Source organism: Drosophila santomea, chromosome 2R (genome assembly GCF_016746245.2).
Source record: "Drosophila santomea strain STO CAGO 1482 chromosome 2R, Prin_Dsan_1.1, whole genome shotgun sequence".
Classification (NCBI taxonomy): domain Eukaryota; kingdom Metazoa; phylum Arthropoda; class Insecta; order Diptera; family Drosophilidae; genus Drosophila; species Drosophila santomea.
The window spans coordinates 16,564,977-16,581,845 of NC_053017.2; the positions used below are offsets into that span (position 1 = coordinate 16,564,977).

General features: G+C 46.2%; 1 protein-coding gene across 3 annotated transcripts; it reads right to left on the reverse strand.

Moving 5' to 3' along the window:
- Positions 1-3,672: 3,672 nt before the first annotated feature.
- Positions 3,673-16,810, reverse strand: LOC120445347 (membralin). Of its 3 annotated transcripts, none has more exons than XM_039625686.2 (13): positions 16,527-16,810; positions 16,384-16,466; positions 16,173-16,319; positions 16,022-16,114; positions 15,759-15,961; positions 15,536-15,701; positions 15,309-15,471; positions 15,194-15,251; positions 15,046-15,129; positions 14,843-14,975; positions 7,729-7,828; positions 6,669-7,395; positions 3,673-5,825 (listed from the first exon to the last, which is right to left on the reverse strand). In XM_039625686.2, exons 1-13 carry the CDS (start codon positions 16,656-16,658, stop codon positions 4,972-4,974), a joined length of 2,943 nt encoding a protein of 980 aa, XP_039481620.1. In that variant the 5' UTR covers positions 16,659-16,810; the 3' UTR covers positions 3,673-4,971. The 3 variants fall into 3 exon arrangements, with proteins under 3 accessions (XP_039481620.1, XP_039481619.1, XP_039481618.1); XM_039625685.2 differs by having other exon boundaries at positions 3,673-5,822; positions 6,666-7,395; XM_039625684.2 differs by having other exon boundaries at positions 3,673-5,822; positions 6,663-7,395; positions 16,527-16,809.
- Positions 16,811-16,869: the final 59 nt, after the last annotated feature.

Here is a 16,869-nt window from a genome sequence, read left to right on the forward strand (position 1 = left end):
TGGGCAAGAATATAAGGCGGCTTTTTCTCCTCGGGGTCCAGCATTCTGGATCCAAGGACCAAGGACCAGGAGCCAGGGAGCAGGTCCACTTGCAGTCCTCCCAGTAAGAGGAGGTACGGAAATGGAACGGAAACGGATGCGCCGCTGTCAATGTTGGCACAAATTGTTTGTCACGCAGTGCAAATACTTCGTGCTGTTGCTCTGGTATGCGGTATTATGCGCGATTTATTTCTCTGTCTGTGTGGCAGCAACAACAGCAGCAGCAACAGCAGCAGCAACAGCAACACAACAAGGAGCAACAAGGAGAAGACAGCGGTGGCAGCAACATCTGAGAACAACAGTGCCCCGCAGCAATGCCAGCACACAGCAAATTTGATATTTGTTGATTTTTCCGTTTTCCTACGCATTTGACCCAACCAACCAACCAACCAACCAACCAACCAACAAACCAACAAACACAGCCCACGATTTCCCCCTCAGCAGCACAATTAAAGCCAGAAAAATGTGTAATATTAGACTTAAATGGTGAATAATGTTATAAGCTTCGAGGGAAATCTGTCAGCTTATTAACTCAACTTTACCTGGCTTCGGAAAACGAAAAGGAAAAACCAAAAAACGAAAAGCACACCTCTCCGCACAACTTTTAATGCATTTTTATGAAGTTTTAGTTGAACGCCTGCCATGGCAGGGGACTTAATTTTATTTACATTTCGCATTTTGCGCTCTAAAGTTTGCCAAAGTAGTTGATTGGCTTTGCCTGCCACCAAATTGCAAAATAATTGCCACGGCAAAGAGGCAAGCGGAGGCATCGGAGGCAGCTGAGGCACCAGCGGAGGTGGCAAGAACGATTGCGAAACAAGCTAATTTCATTGAAAGTGATGCTCGTTTGTGGCCTGCCACATGGGTGGTCCATTACAAACACCTACCCCTCAATACAGCCCGCAACCACCTGCGACATGCAACAAGCAGGACAACAAATGCAACAAAACACGCTTGTGATGACGGCAAGTTTGTGTAATGTAATTAATTAATTACGGCGAAACAACGTAGTTACAAGTACAGTTATGGCAGGATGGAAAGTGGCTGGTCGGGGTCACCACCACGGTCACCACCACCACCAGAGAACCTCAACAGAGCAGCTATATTACTTCGGTTTTATTAGCCAGCCAAGCCAGGACAACCCTTTCCCCCGCCGACATTCCAACACGCGTAGTTTGGTGTCTGCCCGGTGACTTAATTACAAATTATAGTGCAATTAATTCTGCGCCCTGGCATTATTAGGCGCATCGGGCATCCGCAGCTGCGTAACACAAAACCAAAGGAGCAGCGAAAGGAATGCCCGCCCACGTTCTCACAAAAACCCTCAGAATACCTTTGGTAAGTAGATGAATATTAAGTGGAATCTGGTGCGAAGTGACCGTCTCCGATTACGGCCAGTGAAAGTGGCAGCTTTAGCTCCCAGTCATCTTCCAGTTAACCCAATCTCCAATGGCCACGTGTATGCTCGTAGCTATAACCTGACTTCCAATGTTATTGCTTGAGAATACACGTAGTTCACCGAGATTTGTTCAGCAATTAAAGGAGCCACCGACAGCGATAAAATCGGTGGAAACCGTTTAAATGAGCTGTGAAAATTTGCAGTGACCAACAGTTTTTAAAACTTAAATCTGGTTATCTACTATGTGTAATTAATAGCGCAAATAAACTGAAAGCACTAATTAAAGCAATTTTCTTTTCAACCCGTACAGCGAAATATTATATTTTAAATAAAGCCATATGGTTATTTATTTGTTAAATACAATTCAAGTTTATTTGCTCTTCGCTCGAAGTTGCTCAACAACAAATGTATTGCAAAGTCACGTAACAAATATAATACATTTTTTTAATTATTCGTTGCGTATTTTTCATTTGCCCTTTAAGCCGTTTAACCTGCCAATTAAGGTTGCAGGTCAATTGAAATTGAAGAAAGTGAATTGAATGCTATTCAGAGAATTACGAAACAAAAAACCCACTTAAGTAGGTATTTATATTAAATATGAAAGAATTTCTCTCAAAAGGGCTCAAACAACCGAAGGTAAGTACGAGGACATATGAAAAGGCTAATTACTTTGAACTGTCAGTTGTAGTTTAAACCATTTTAATTACGATTCTCAAGTATTACACATGCCGCAGGCGGCAGTTAATTGCCAGAAGCCTAGGTTTTTGGTCAGAGCCTTGAGGAAATATTTGACGAGCATATATAAATACCCAATTAAAATGTTGTGCCAGCAATCACAGCTGAAAAGTAGGCAACACTTTGTTTGACTTCTGATTAACAACATCCTTGGGGCTTTTCGGCGGCATAAAAGGGGTTGGAGAGCATAAGGATAACGCCGCGGGGGTGGCTCTCATTCCCCTGACTCTGGATGGGAATTGACAAGCCTTTTGAAACATGAAACACAGCGCGGAGTAGGATATGTACGCATATACATATATGTACATATATATCCTTAGATATGGGTATGTATGTATGATTTGCATTAATGAGATGCAAATGATTTGTTTTTTTTTTATACTTCTTTTTCGCTGTCAGTTGCCAGCTTCTTTGTGGGCCCGCCTTTATTGAAAAGTTGCCCCGTGTGCCCCGCCCCCTTTGGCCGGATGGAATGAGCAAATAATAAGAAAATATTGATAAAGATGTTAATCAAAGGAAGCTCACGTTGCTCATATAGGCAGTCGAGTACTTGCGACATAATAAATATGTATGTTTCCCCCCCATATCCCCCATCCCAGCCAGCGACGACCATCGGCATCTCCTGATGCCATCGCTCCATATCCCCTTACCCATCCAGCCAGCCCCCATAAGAGAAGTGCTCCATGGCTGTCATGGCTGTCTGGCCCGGAACGCCGCCACTCCGTCATCGTCGTCCTTGTCGTCCTCGTGATGTCCCTGCTCCTGTCTGAAGTCGGCTGGTGGAAGTCGGCACATGCGACACAACACGACAACACGACCCGCTGTTTATTATTGTAAGTCACTTGGCTTGGCTCACATCAGCGAACTGGAAGATATGCGCAGTGACAGCACAAGTTGCCACCACCAGGAGGAGCAACTGGAGCAGCTACAGCAGGAGTAACTTCTTCGTTCTCCAAGAGCAGCAACCGAAGGTGGAAGCTGTTCAGACAATTTGCATTGTTTTATTACCATCAAACTTTTGGCGGTGCTCAAAGTAACATAGCCATGTCCTTCGAAAATGATGACACAGGACATTTTGACGCTAATTTGGGCAAGGATTTCTATCCACAGATCAACCTTCACGGCACTCATTTAAATTTATTATAATGTAATCAGCGCGTGCCTTTTAATTGCTAAATGTATATGAAGACAGATAATCATAACTTATATAGAGATTTTCTATCAATTCATCCCCGCTTTACGCGCCATGAAATCTTGTTAGGAAAAAATATATCCATCATATGACTACCCCGAATTGGTTTCGCTCAGTTTGTTTATAAGGCGGAAATATGCAAATCGAGGCTTCAACTTCTGATGGTGCATAATTTGTTTGTGTTCCAGTCAAATTAAATTGCGAGCTCCATTAACATTTATGTAAATTACACCACCATTTTCGGATTCATTAGACCCAAAAAGCAAGTCCAGCTGGAGATGTTTACCACCCATAAATTAAATATGTGCACTCGATTTATGTCGTATATATTTATACACATTTAGAAATAACATTTTTCTTTTTTTATTAGCAATAGCAAAGAGTCATAGCTACTAGTATTAGTATATAGTATGTATAATTAAGAGTTGTAAACCGTTCTCGAACTTCTCGATTCCGACATCCATTGCTTACCAAATAGTTCTAGAAACACGTCGCCCCACATTCACGCAATCTCATTTTAGATCAATTACCATGTACAACAAAATAGGAGTACGCTTAAAAACAAAATGTGAAAGCAATAAAATTACAATCAAGAATTGCACAGTTTTGTGATTGCACAATTGTGATTGCGAACTATGCTGGCAAACATTCAACGGCAATTTCTCATGAATATTCACAGTATGTCCTTTGTGATGGCTCTTTTTTTCGGCACGTTTTTTAAATGATGTTTCGACAACAAACAAAATATATTACAGTTGACAATCCCATGGTATTCCATAAAGCTAAAGCAAAGAGCTTCGGCAAACAGTAGAAGCATCAGTGGAGGAGGCATCGGCTTGGGTTTGGTTATCGGCCGGAAGGGCTTACGGCTGTTTGTCCGTCCGGTTGTGGAGGCGGAGTAGTCCTAGGCGATGATGCCAGGGCTTCGTGGGTTGAAGGCAGCTCGGAACGAAAGTTAATTAAAAATGTTCAACGCATTTTTCTCAATAAAGGGGCAAACAAGGATGGGCAAAAAAAGTTAAGTTTAAAACGCGACTAGCTTGTGGTGTGTGTATATATGTGTATGTGTATGTGTGTGTATTCGTACATGTGTGGCTGCTTCTCACGTATTTGGCTAATTAAAAAGCCGTGCAACATTATTAATATATATGTATCTCCTGACTTTCACCTACAGGTGCAAGCAGGTCAACTACGCGTTTCCGTCACTCCTTTCCTGGTCGAAGCTCAAACACGTTCTCACACACACTTCCCTCCCCTCCCCCTCACACACTCGGAAACCTGGCATCTACCCATGCATCCATTCACTCAGCTATCCATACACCCATCCATCCATCCATCCATTCATCTACCACCCATCCAAACCAGACACATTCACACGCACACATTCGAATCGGAGCGGGGGCGTCGTGAGTCGTGGTTGATCTCCGGACATAAGTACACCAGACAAATTATCTAAAATTTACTAGCTCTTTTATGTATAACATCTTGTTATGTGGGTAGCCATTTTCGGTTGCTTTGGGTTTGAGTTCGGTTTTGGATTCGGATTCGGGTTTGGGTTTGGGTTTGGGTTGTGTACGCTTTTGGAGGCTCGCCACTAATGCCTTGCTTATTCTGCTGATGGTTCTGCTGTTCCCATTGCGGCTGTTGCTCCTGTTGCTGCTGGTGTTCCTGCTGCTGCCGTTGTCACTTGGTTTGATGTATGTTGTGAAGTTTTCATTAGCTGCTGCCCCTGTGCCTTGTGGTTTGCGCCAGCATTGAGTTGGCAATTTGCTGCTGACGTTGGGCTGTCGCCTTCTATAAAATCAACTGTTTGCCTGTCATCCATCATTGGCCTGCCTGTTGCCTCGGCTCCTACCGCTTTTGCTGCTGCTGCTGCTGCTGCTGTTGCTGCTGCTGCTCCTGGCTCAGAGGATTGTTTTGACGTGGCAACTGTTGATGCTGCTACCGTTGCTGTCGCGGGCTCGTCCGGTTTGTTTTGCTGCCTCTGCCTCTGCTGCTGTTGGTCATTCATAATGCTGGGTGCTTGTAGTGGGCAGCTTTGCTTTTCACCTGATGCCATTGCTGCGGATGCCCCCTCAGCTTTCAGCAACTCTGGCAAATTATTTTCTAATTGCCTCGCCTTTGGCTGAGTCTGATGGACACCGACGTGGGTGTGGATCAGGGTCTGATCTGGCTGTTGAGTGCCCTCCATTACGGGCGATGCTGCTACAGTAGTTTTATCCGACATATTTATAATATCCGCCGCAACGAAATTTAGATTTTCCAGCGTCTTGGAAATGCCCGCTATTTGCCCATCCCCATCCCCATCTCCATCGCGTAGCTTTTCTTGTCCATGACGCTCCACCACCACCACTTTCTCCTGGCCGGACTCGTCCTGAGTTGCTTCCGCTCCCGTTGCTACTGCATCATTTATGCCCGATGTTGTCGGCTGCTTGCGTCCCTGATTTGTTTCGACATCTGAAATATGCAGGGAATTTGAAGGCAGAGTGAAAATAAAACAGGAAATCACAAGCGAAACATTTACAGTGAACATTTTCCTGCGAATTGAGAAATAATTTCATGCATATTACGATTATTGTATACAGACAGAAAGACGTTAAGAGCGGCTTTGCTTTGCTTCAGGACTATTGAAAATGCTTCAAAATCGAGGGTTCCTTGGTTCCATGGTACCATGGTTCCTTGGTCCCACTAACACCCACCCACGATGCCAATCCTGCAGTGCTCTCGTTGGCATTTATTGCCACCGAATCTGTTATTTGCTTATTTGTATTGCTTGTTTGGTTGTTACCAACTCACACACGAGCTTCCGGAGGCGAAAGGGATTTCCCGTTTGTCGAGTGGAATTCAAATTTGAATTTATCTTCCAAACGATTTCACACACAGCCAAAAAGGACTTCGTGGCAACGAAAACAGCTCTGCCAACGGAAAAAATTCAATCTACCGATGTTAGTCGAAGTTCGGATATTCTTTACACTCAACAAGATACAAATATCATAATCTCAGCTTTAACTAATTATACAAATTCCTTCGCCTGGCTCATGATAATTGCACCTATTTCCGTAAAATACCCCGAGGTTAATCGTTTTTCCAGCGAATGGATGCAATTAAAACACGAATTCTTGGGGATTATATGAAAGAAGTTAATGCGAAAAGGTCCTTTGATACAAGCATTATGCCCACTGAAAAGGGTATGCAAATGGTTGCCACAAAAGTTAAGAGTTTAAGCCCTCGTTGTGAAAGTCAATGAAGTGTGCTGGCCCCACTCAATTAAGGCGAGGAAATGTCGCCAAAGCTCACCTGCTGCTGCATCGTTCGCTGCTGGCGTTGCGGCCGTGGCTGCTGTTGCTGCCGTTGTTGCTGTTGCTGCTACTTCTGTAGTTGCAACATCGCCGCTGGCGGGTTCATCTGTAGCTGCGCTTTGGCCCCTTTGGACGGCGCCCGCTGCTGCCATGGCCGCTGCCACCTGGTTGCGCAAGCCAGGTATGTCGGCGACGTTAATACGCTGCAGACGCACCTGCATCAGCCTTGCGTTGTCGCCGTGTCCCAGGAAGACGCGTCGCACGGTGGCGAATTGCTCGCGCCCCTGCAGCCACTGGCCCACCACGGGCAGTCTTCTCAGGTTGGCCAAGGCCACGCCCACGGCGGCGGTGGGTCCTGGTGGGCGTGGTTGGTCCTGATTTTGCTGCTGCTGCTGGTGCTGCTGCTGCTGCCCCTGTTGCCCCTGGCGTTGTGCGGCAAGTTGGCTGAAGAGTCGTGTGACTATCAGACGGGCACGTTGCATGGACGCCTGCTGGCCAGCACCAATGCCTCCACCTGCTGCGCCAGCTCCTGGCTGCCCTCCAGCGGCAGCGCCTGCTCCTACGCCACCTCCTGCTGGCTCACCTCCGCCCACGCCCGCTCCCGCTGCTGCTGCAGCAGCTGCTGCTGCTGCTGCTGCTGCTGCTCCCTGGTTGCGTGTAATGATGAAGACCTGGTGCTGGGCCATGATGGCTGGCAGCTCGTAGCGGTGAAAGAAGAACACCATCGAGTGCTGGAAGAGAAGAAGGAGCACGAGTGTGAATCTCAGACAGATATATGGAGCAGATAGGATGAGATGTTATGCCACGGTCGACGGGACGGGCACGTGAGCCCGGTTTCGGTCTGCACGTGAGCCTCTGCCTCTGCCTGTGCCTCTGCATCTGCCCGGCTGGAAACAATGCCACAATGCCACAAAAGGCGAGTGGAGAATGGCAATTTGTCATGCACTTGACAGGCGTAAACATGGCCGTAGTTCGTTTCCATCATTGTCGCAACGTCGTTGCATAACGCATTCATTATTCGCCATGGTTACGCCATTTGGCCACCTATAGCACTCACAACCCACCTGTGTGAATAGGTACGAGGAGAGCAGGGCCAGGGTCCTGTACTGTCCACTGAAGCGATAGTGATACGCATAGAACGCAAAATGGTACAGGTAGAAGAATCTGCAAGTGAACAAACGAAAAGGGTTAGGATCCAGGCTCGAACAATTGACACCCGAGAGGATGGCACATCCGTTTCACAGTCAATGGATGGGTAAAGTACGCATTCAACACATAAGTGATTAAATACGCAGATCTTAAGCGAACTATAAACTTAGTACTTAATATGTTGGAAGATGTAAAGTCTGATTTAAAACTAAAGGCGTGTTATTTAGTTTATACCTTCAAGCGTAGATATATCTACTTTAATTGCTTTGTCAACCTAATGCCATATCTCGGTTCAAGTGCGTAACACATTTACCCCATTTAAGTGGTGTCAAAAGTGCCAGGCACTTAAGAAAATCGAGACCCCATCTCGGCATGGAACAGATACAGCTCCCATAATAGAAATGGCCAACCAATTTGCTCACATCCATTTTAAAGCTGACAAAAAAAATAAAAAACAAATCGTGGCTGGGGCTTCGAAACCCACATCAAATATCGGCGATCATTGGGCGGAAAGCATGATTACCATTCCACAAAATGGTATTTAGTTGACAAAAAATGAAAAGCAAAACATATTGGTTTCTGTTTTTCTATTCAGCCGCCACCTCTTCGAAGCTGCCATTCCGGTTCTTATTTTTCGATGGGCCGAGCTTATGGTTACGGAGAAATGGGTCAGACGTGTGGCGGATGGCGAACTGCGGATGGAGGATGGAGTAGCGACCCTGGGAGCACGGCCCATGACATAAGAGTAACAAGTAACAGTAGCCGGGAGGGGCGGGGAGGGCAAATATCAAACTGCCAAGACAACGGCGGCGGCGGCGAGAAACCGAATGGAAACGGAAACAACAATGGCCCAATGGATGGTAGAGGAGATAGAGGGGGGAAATAAAAAAAAATAACACTCAAGAGGATTTAATAATATAAATAATTGCTGGAGCTGTTAGCTGAATTGTAGCTGGCCCAAAGACAACAAATAAAAAACACAATGGATGGCCGTAACAACAACAGAAGCAACAATAATGACGGGCGAAGGCGACTCATTGATAAGCAATGGACAAGCGGACAAACAGCTTGACAACCGGACAGTGGACAGCGGACAACGGACAACGGACAGAGGACCTTTGGCGTGGCCAGCGGAATTCAACTTTAATTTATTTTTACAGCCATCAGGGGGTGAGTGGGATTCGAATTGGACTTCGCATGGGAATGGGAATGGACATTGGGGTTTGGGGGCATGGCCATGATTGAGTTATGTTATTGAATTTAATTCGAGTTGATTGTGTGCACACACACACACACACACACACACCCACACACAAACAAAACATGCACACACCGAGTAACCCAGAAGTATCCGCCATCAATATCAACAGCGACAAATGAAGACACACGACTCTTATTTAGCAAGCCTTTCCAGGGCATTGCGCAAGCTGAGGAGCAGCGAGCGTTGAGCATTATGGACACGTCCCCGCCCCGAACGCTTGCCAGCAATTTCCTCAATTTCCCTCGCACTGACACATGGCCACATGAACTCACACACACCCACACACACAGCCGAATCCTCGAATCCTCGATGCCGGATGGCTGGAAGGAAGTGCGGGCTGCAGGCACGTAGACAACACTTATCGCCCGTTCGTTTCCGTTTCATTCGCTTTCCTAATGTAGCGTAGCGTTGACAAGCAGCAACGCCCCCGTCCCCGCTTCCGCTCTTTTCCCTTTCCTTCGATGCCACCCGTAACCCGTAACCCGTAACCCGTAACCAGTACCCTTTACCAGACAATGCTCCTCCTCCACCTCATTCCACTTGCACTGCCAGCGGGCGCACAGTGCACTGTCATCAGCGAGTATGTCTTGAAAATACTTCTTAAGCATCACTTCCGTATGAGCACTTAAAACGTCATTGTCCGGACAGATCTCTCTTGAGCGGACAAACCGGAGAACGGAGAACTTTCATGTTCAGATAAAGTAATAATCATTGATCATCAATATATATCGGCTTTTATTACTGAAACTAATTAGAATTTAAAAAAATGAATGTGTAATCTAGCCATGCATCGGTAGTACTAGCCGTAAGTTTAATCATCAGCAGAAATACTTTCTCTTAAATCAATATAACCACAGTCATACGACAAGCCACCAATCTTACAACTCTTTGCCTGCAATGAGCAATCAGTTTCGATTAACCATCGACCAAGGTGCGACGTGGCAGGACGGATGTGCGCCAGCAAATACTGTTGGCTTTCATATCCTTCGCACCAAAAGCGGAAGTGGGCGGGCCAGTGGCAGGATGGCAAATAGGACAACTGTTGCATGTGTCTGCTGCTGAGTGTGAGTCTGAGTCGGGGAGCGTGGTTAAGTAAGCACCTCAGCTCAGCTCAACCTGATGGCAAGTGTGAAATGCTGCTGTTGGTTGTGTCAGTTTTTGCAGCAACGATGATCCGATCTGCGTCATAAGTGTTTATTTGTTGCAGGTAAACACCGAGGGAGGGAATTAGAACGAGCAGAAGGAGTAGAGGGAGCCATGTGGGCGATTCGTAATAGTTAAAGTGCTCAATGAGCTTGTAAGCTCCTCTGCTGAAATGGCTGCTTTTAATAGCATTTGCATACACATCTGGGATTGCAGCATATCTTTGAAGGGCGGACATGGACACACAGTGAATAGGAGTATCTCTTTCAACAGATGTGAGCATGGGTACAATGAGTTTGATTCGATGGGAGAAACTCAAAAGCGGAGCACCGGTGAGTGAATGCAACTCGAAACTTAATTGAAATATCACAAAAAATGAAGTGTTTGCCATGCAAACACCACGCATTCCACTGCTCCAGCTTTCTCCTTCTGTTAAATGCGTGAAAACGACCCATTTTCGTGCATAAATTGGAACAGAGTTGTCGCATATGCAAACAGCAGACAAAGGCACGTTGCGCATACGCCATGTTAACAAACAAAACAAGCTGAAACTGAAACAAACAGAGTACAAACACACACACACATAGACATACATACCAACTGGAACACACACAACAATGAAGCGATTTTGCCACGTTATGAGCACTCATCAACTGCACCTTTGAACAACACCCACCCAACAAGTATACGCCCAGTTGCCACCCACCACCCCACCAACCATCAGCTATCAAAGCGCACCCCCCATTTGAGCCACTTCTGTTGATGGGGGTCGCCGCCCGCGCGGTTGGACAAAAGTTATGGCAGAAAAACAAACTTGACGCAATTATACTTTGCGTAACATGATCTCAATCAACACGAAAACAGCCAAAGGAGTGCAAAGCGAAAGGAAAATGCCAGCCCATTTCCTTTTCCCCAGTTTTTCCGGGGCTCCCTTCACCATGGTTGCCAATGCCGTTGACGTTGAGGCTAACCCGCCGACACCGTGGCCACCTATTCAGACCGTGAAGCGGCAACAATGGCAGGCGAATATATATGTTATATGGTCCCCACCTATTCCCTATATATAAATACATACATCTATATATATATATATACAGATATGTGTGTATATATATTCGCTATGTTTGTTAGCGTAACAAGCGTGTAAACAAGAGAACGAAAGCGGAGACGAAGGCGGCTACTTGAGGCGCGCTACAGTAACCGACCTGAACCCCAACCCCAAAACCAAACCCCTTTGCCCAACCACTTTGGCCCCCCGACCCCCGACGGGTCCCTGGCATTTGCTCTTTGATGCCTGGGTCCTCAGCTTCCTCAGTTACCTCGTTTTCAGCTTTCTGCTTCCAGCCTTCAGCATTCAGCTTTCAGCTTTCGCAACGCGACAAACAATCTGCGCAAGACTCTGGATTCGTAGCCAGCAGGCAGGAAGTAGGATGAAGTGGAGGGCAGCAAAGGCAGGTGTTTCTTTTAGCTTTTCCTGTGCGTTTGCAGCTCATTTAATACGTGTCGTCTGCCCTGCCCGTGCCTGGCAACCAGATTTAAGCACAAAAGGAGCATTACGCGCCGCAAGAAGCCACAGGGCAAAATAAGAAGCCCAAGTGAAAGGGCTAGCTGCTGGGGGGATTGGGGGTAAAGTCGGGTGTCAGGGGCTTATTATGCTCCTTCCGTGCGAATATACGAGTATACGGGTGTAGTCAGGACAGGGCAGTCGGGGTAGCCTCGTTAAACGGCGATTAAGAAGAGCCAAGACAGCCGCTCCTTTGATGACTTTAAAGTCAATTAGAATGAATTGAAGGCAATTGACAGGAAGTTCGCCAGGTTGGAGTTGCGCTGGATGGCTGAAATGGTTGGAGATGTGGAAGTTGAAACTGATGGAGAAACTGAAGCCCGAGGTTTGCCACTTGACAGTTTTAAGCTTCCGACTGCCATCTGCCATCTGCCATTGCCATTTGCAATTCACGTTGATTGCAACTTTTAGCAAAGTTTAAGTACACAAATTAGTCTATGCAATGAAATTAATACCATTCGGCGGACTGCAGGCAAGGGCGGCTTGAAATTGGAACGGCTGTAGCAGCTAAAAAGCAAAAAGCGCCGCCAGCTTGTTTGTGTTCTATGCTAACTTCAATGCCAGCCAGCCGGCATGCTTCTTAGCCGACTTGACTGCCTGCCTTTCGCAGACCAAGTTAACCGCAAAAACAGGCGAGCAAATACGGAAGCAGGAGCAGAAGGATCGGGCCAGTAAGCCCCACCACCTCGGGCAGGAAGGAAGCCAGGAAGGAAGCAGGAAGCAGCAGAATAAGCAATCCCGGCCCTGTAACCCATAACCGCAGGACCCACAACAGCGGCGCCAGCAAGAACAAGAAAAAATTTCCAACTAGCTGTGATGAAATTTGTAATACCCTGGTATATAACAAGGGAACTTATGAATACAATGCATGCCAAGTTGCTTACAATATATATATTAATTGTATTCATTTATGAAATTTAACCATTTCATGAATGAGATTTCTTTAGCAAAACAAGTTGCGTTACAAGTCACGTTTATATTTCGTTATCAGAAGCCGCTTCCACGGAATTATACGCCCCTACACAGCTAGGGTAGAAAAATACTGTTCCGGAAACCCCTTTCACCGCTTGGGGCAGTCAATAACAGCAAAATTAAACCGTAGGAAAGCACACACACTCGAACCACACTCCCTGCCCCCCATCCAGAAAACACACCCTCCAGACACACAAAACACTCACAAACATGCTGTTATGGTTCCGGTGGAGCGTCCTGGCCATATGGCATATGGATGTGCCAGGATTCTGCACTGAATTAATTTCACTTAAAGCGAGGACGGACCCATGCGCTGCCCCAAGACGGAAGCTCCTTGGACATGGACTTAGACCGATACCCTTACCAATACCCATAAACATACCCATGCCCACACCCAATCAATGTCCTTTATAGAGCTACCTATGCGCAGCAACATCAGATATTGTTTGCCATTCAATTGCACAGAAAAGGATTCGCTCGGTTCGATGCAATTGGATATTTTTTCATTCAAAAGTTTTGCAAAAAGTTTGACAATCTGGGCGAGCAAATGATGAGTTATGCGAAACTCGAAGGAGCGCATCAGACACAAAAGATATTTCTTTTGGGCCAGGTGCACATCACAACCTCACAGATTAGTAGCGTTTTGGTCTCGCAGAGAAACTATCATCGCAATCTGGACTGCCTTTTCATCTATGCTTGAGGAATGCGATACAAAACGATGCCTTATGCCAGCTTCCCATCAATTTTTAATTTGTGGCCCAGTAAATACACGTAAGGTGTAATCTTAGCTCAGTTATGTATTCGTCTGGTCGCTAACCAGCTTCTATTGCCATAGGAAACGACGACAAGCTGTGGGCAAACAAGGCGAGCACATTGAAAATCATTCGTGGCAATGAATCTTTAATGAATATAAATACGACAAGTGGCCCTTAAGGAGGCGACGAGACTCTTCACTTGCCAAATTTTCGGGAGCACTGATAGCCTTTTAATTCGGCGCAAATTACGCAAAATCAACACCGCAAGGCGGCGAGGCCAGTCAGTGATTGAGGATGAATGCAGGCACATGAATTCATAATCAAGGCGTGCGGACCTTGGCCCTCGCCGAAAAGGGAATTTTCGAGTGTCTTCTTGAATTATTGATGGTCCGTTCAGCGCATCGTGGAAATTGATGTCCGTAAAAGTGTCCGAAAAAAAAGATGGAAATAATTTCTTGCGCCGGCCGTTCTCAATTATGCAAAGTGCGCGTAATAAACCGCAAAGTAGCTCTGCTTCTGGTGAGGATGGGGTTGTCCGACGTCCGCCATCCGCTGTCCTGACGTGCATGGTCATTAATGTCGATCGAACGGGAAGGAGCAGCTCTAAATTTCCATAGCATTTTTCTTCGTATTTTCCCCCCTTTTTTTTTGTACTTTGGTGTTGTGGGGCAGCGAGTTTATTTAAATGTTTGCTAATGGTGCGGCTCAGTTGGTTGGGCCAGTTGGTCAGGAGCTATATGCATGATAGCTACCAGTATATGGAGAAACGGCGCTTGGGTTACGCTTGTTGACTTAAGTGATGAAATTCTCTGTTTGCCGGTGTCTGTGTGTTTGAGTGGGTGGATGTTTGAATGGTTAGAGGGAGGGACGGGGACGAGGACGAGGACGAGGATGAGGATGAGTACGAGGGAGGGACCCGCCCCCGGCGAAGGGGTGGCCACTGGTCGATTTGTTCTAGCCCCGGGGGAGGCTTGCGCAAGCCAAGTTAATTTTCAAATAACAACCGGGACGCCAGCGGTTGGATTGGGAGAAGAGTGCAAAATACCCGGACTGAGACCAAAGAGAAGGAAAATATGCGAACCGAACGAAATGAACTGTTAAGTGCTGATTACTGAGGTGGGTTGGGATGGCCAAGATGCCGGGTGGAAGCTATTATCTATGGCCGGACAGCGGTAACATAGATGCTGGAAAGGATTGCAGACTTAATGTAATTGAATTTGTCATTTGTCCGGAGCACGGACGATTTCACAGTAGAAACAAAAATAAACATGGTCAGAATGGGGATACACTAGTGGATACGAATGGGAAAGTAACGATTCCGAACTGGTACGCACCTGAGCCAGTGACGCTTGGTGATGCTCGTGTGACAGCAGATGGCATCGTATTGATCCGCGATCCAGACAATCAGTATGATGTAGAAGGCCGTGGTAGTGTCATTAAAGAACTCCGACATAATAGCTTCCATTCCTGAAGGAAAAAACCAAATACAAGCGTTAATTGGAATGCAAATGAATCAGTAAGCAGGCTCTTTCCACACCTACGAGCGCCAGTATGACAGTGAGCAACGGTGCGATTGGGAACCGGGCAGACACATTGTATTCCAGCATCTGCAGCAGGTCAACTGAAAGAAAAAACCGTGTCTTTAAAGTATATTAAAACTTGGCTGGGTTGTTTGAATTTACTACCTATAAACACAAAGATCTGGTGGTGTGAGTAGCGCAGCAGCATCGACACTGAGAAGGTCTGAAACACAATCTTATTATAGTCACTATATCAGCTCCATGATTTCAGTTGACTTACGAATAGTAACATGACACAGAAGGCAGCCGGGTAACTGCTCCAAGCTGCCCACCACATGGAGACGAAGCGATAATGCTCGCCGGTTATAACATTTCGCAGGTAGCCCTTATTCTCCTCCTGCTCGGCTATAGTTCGTACGGATGCCATCAGTAAGTCATCATAGCTATTAAGGAAGGGGAAATACTTATAAAATACAACTGAATCTTATAGCAAAGATTATGTCTTACCCTAGCAAGCGTTTGAGCAGATATCGCGTCAAACTGTCTCCAAAACACTTGTCCGTATCGGGATCCAGTTGGACGGTCAGTACGGGGATATGAAGACGCTTTCGCGTGGAGGAAGACAAGCGAAGGTGGCCGTACTCCAATGAGTACTCCACAATGTACTGCTCCTCTACAATAAAAATTGTTCATTAGGAAAAGAATATAAACAATATTAAGGATTTCTAACCATCATCCTCTTCGTTCTTGAGCTGAATTGCATTTGGATGGTCGTAGGTGTCCAAGATGTTGATGGCATCGAAGTAGTAGTACAGGGATTCGTTACTATAAGCAAACGTTGGTCTAACGGGCAGACCCAGTTTTCCCAGAATGGACTCGTACCGTTTAAGTGTATCGTGATTTTGCCAAGTTTGCGGTCCAATGCCATAGTAGCTAAAACAGATTGGTACACATGGATGAACTCTTGAATTGAGGATTTGTTTATATGCTTACTAGGAATCCTTTAGGGAACGCACTATTTGTTGATCCCGCTTGATTCCCTGCCAAATTGCTCGCTTCTCCGCCAGGTGGGGGATGATCTCCACTCTACAAAGAAGTATTGGCTTAACAATAATCAAAATTAAGTTCCAAAGGTAATCCATGCCTGATGACGCCTTCGCGCGGCCAGTTTTTAACCTCCTGCAGGCAAGTGCAGGGATTCTTGATGAAGGAGTTGTGCACGTAGATGAGCGTGAACAAGAACAGCAAGGCCTTGGCCAGCAGCAGGAACTCAATGGTCAACTGCACCTTCCTGAAAATGGAAAATTATACACGGTTGATAAGGGTAGGCAGATAACGGGGCCAATGACTTTTACCTTGGAACCAACTCCGCATAGGAGGCCGCCGCCCGAAAGTATATGGCATGGAACAGTCGATCCCGCATATTCATCATGTTGTTCTGCAAGTCAGGAAAAAGATAAGAGTGTTGTCTTTAAAACTATCCATGTTCTAAACTCACCTGGCCACCACCACCACCTAATCCGCCAGGTAGCACCCGATTGCGCCCGTTTCCATTTCCATTCCCGTTGATGTTATTGATTGCATTGGCCACCGCGATCTCGGCCGCGTTTTCCGGCAGCACAGCGGCCATGGCTGGAGTTGTAGGTTGTTACTTCCGCGTTGCTCTTCCGCAGTCCGATCTGATCTCTGTCTATGGATAATTCTCAATCTTGATCTCAGAGAGTTGGCCAAAAATTCACTTGGCGGACCACAACAACAACCATGTTCGCAGCAGAGGTGACCAGCTAGCGATATCAACTATCGATAGTTTTGAAAAATATTCATGTATTGTGGAACAGTAA

Bases quoted from the DNA above. Each gene is read 5' to 3' on its own strand.
- LOC120445347 (XM_039625684.2), bottom strand. From the start codon at position 16,658: ATGGCCGCTGTGCTGCCGGAAAACGCGGCCGAGATCGCGGTGGCCAAT. The intron at 15,252-15,308 runs GTAAGTCAACTG...ATTGTGTTTCAG, and splicing joins TCTGTGTCATGTTACTATTC to ACCTTCTCAGTGTCGATGCT. The intron at 15,130-15,193 runs GTAGTAAATTCA...TTTTTCTTTCAG, and splicing joins CCAGATCTTTGTGTTTATAG to TTGACCTGCTGCAGATGCTG.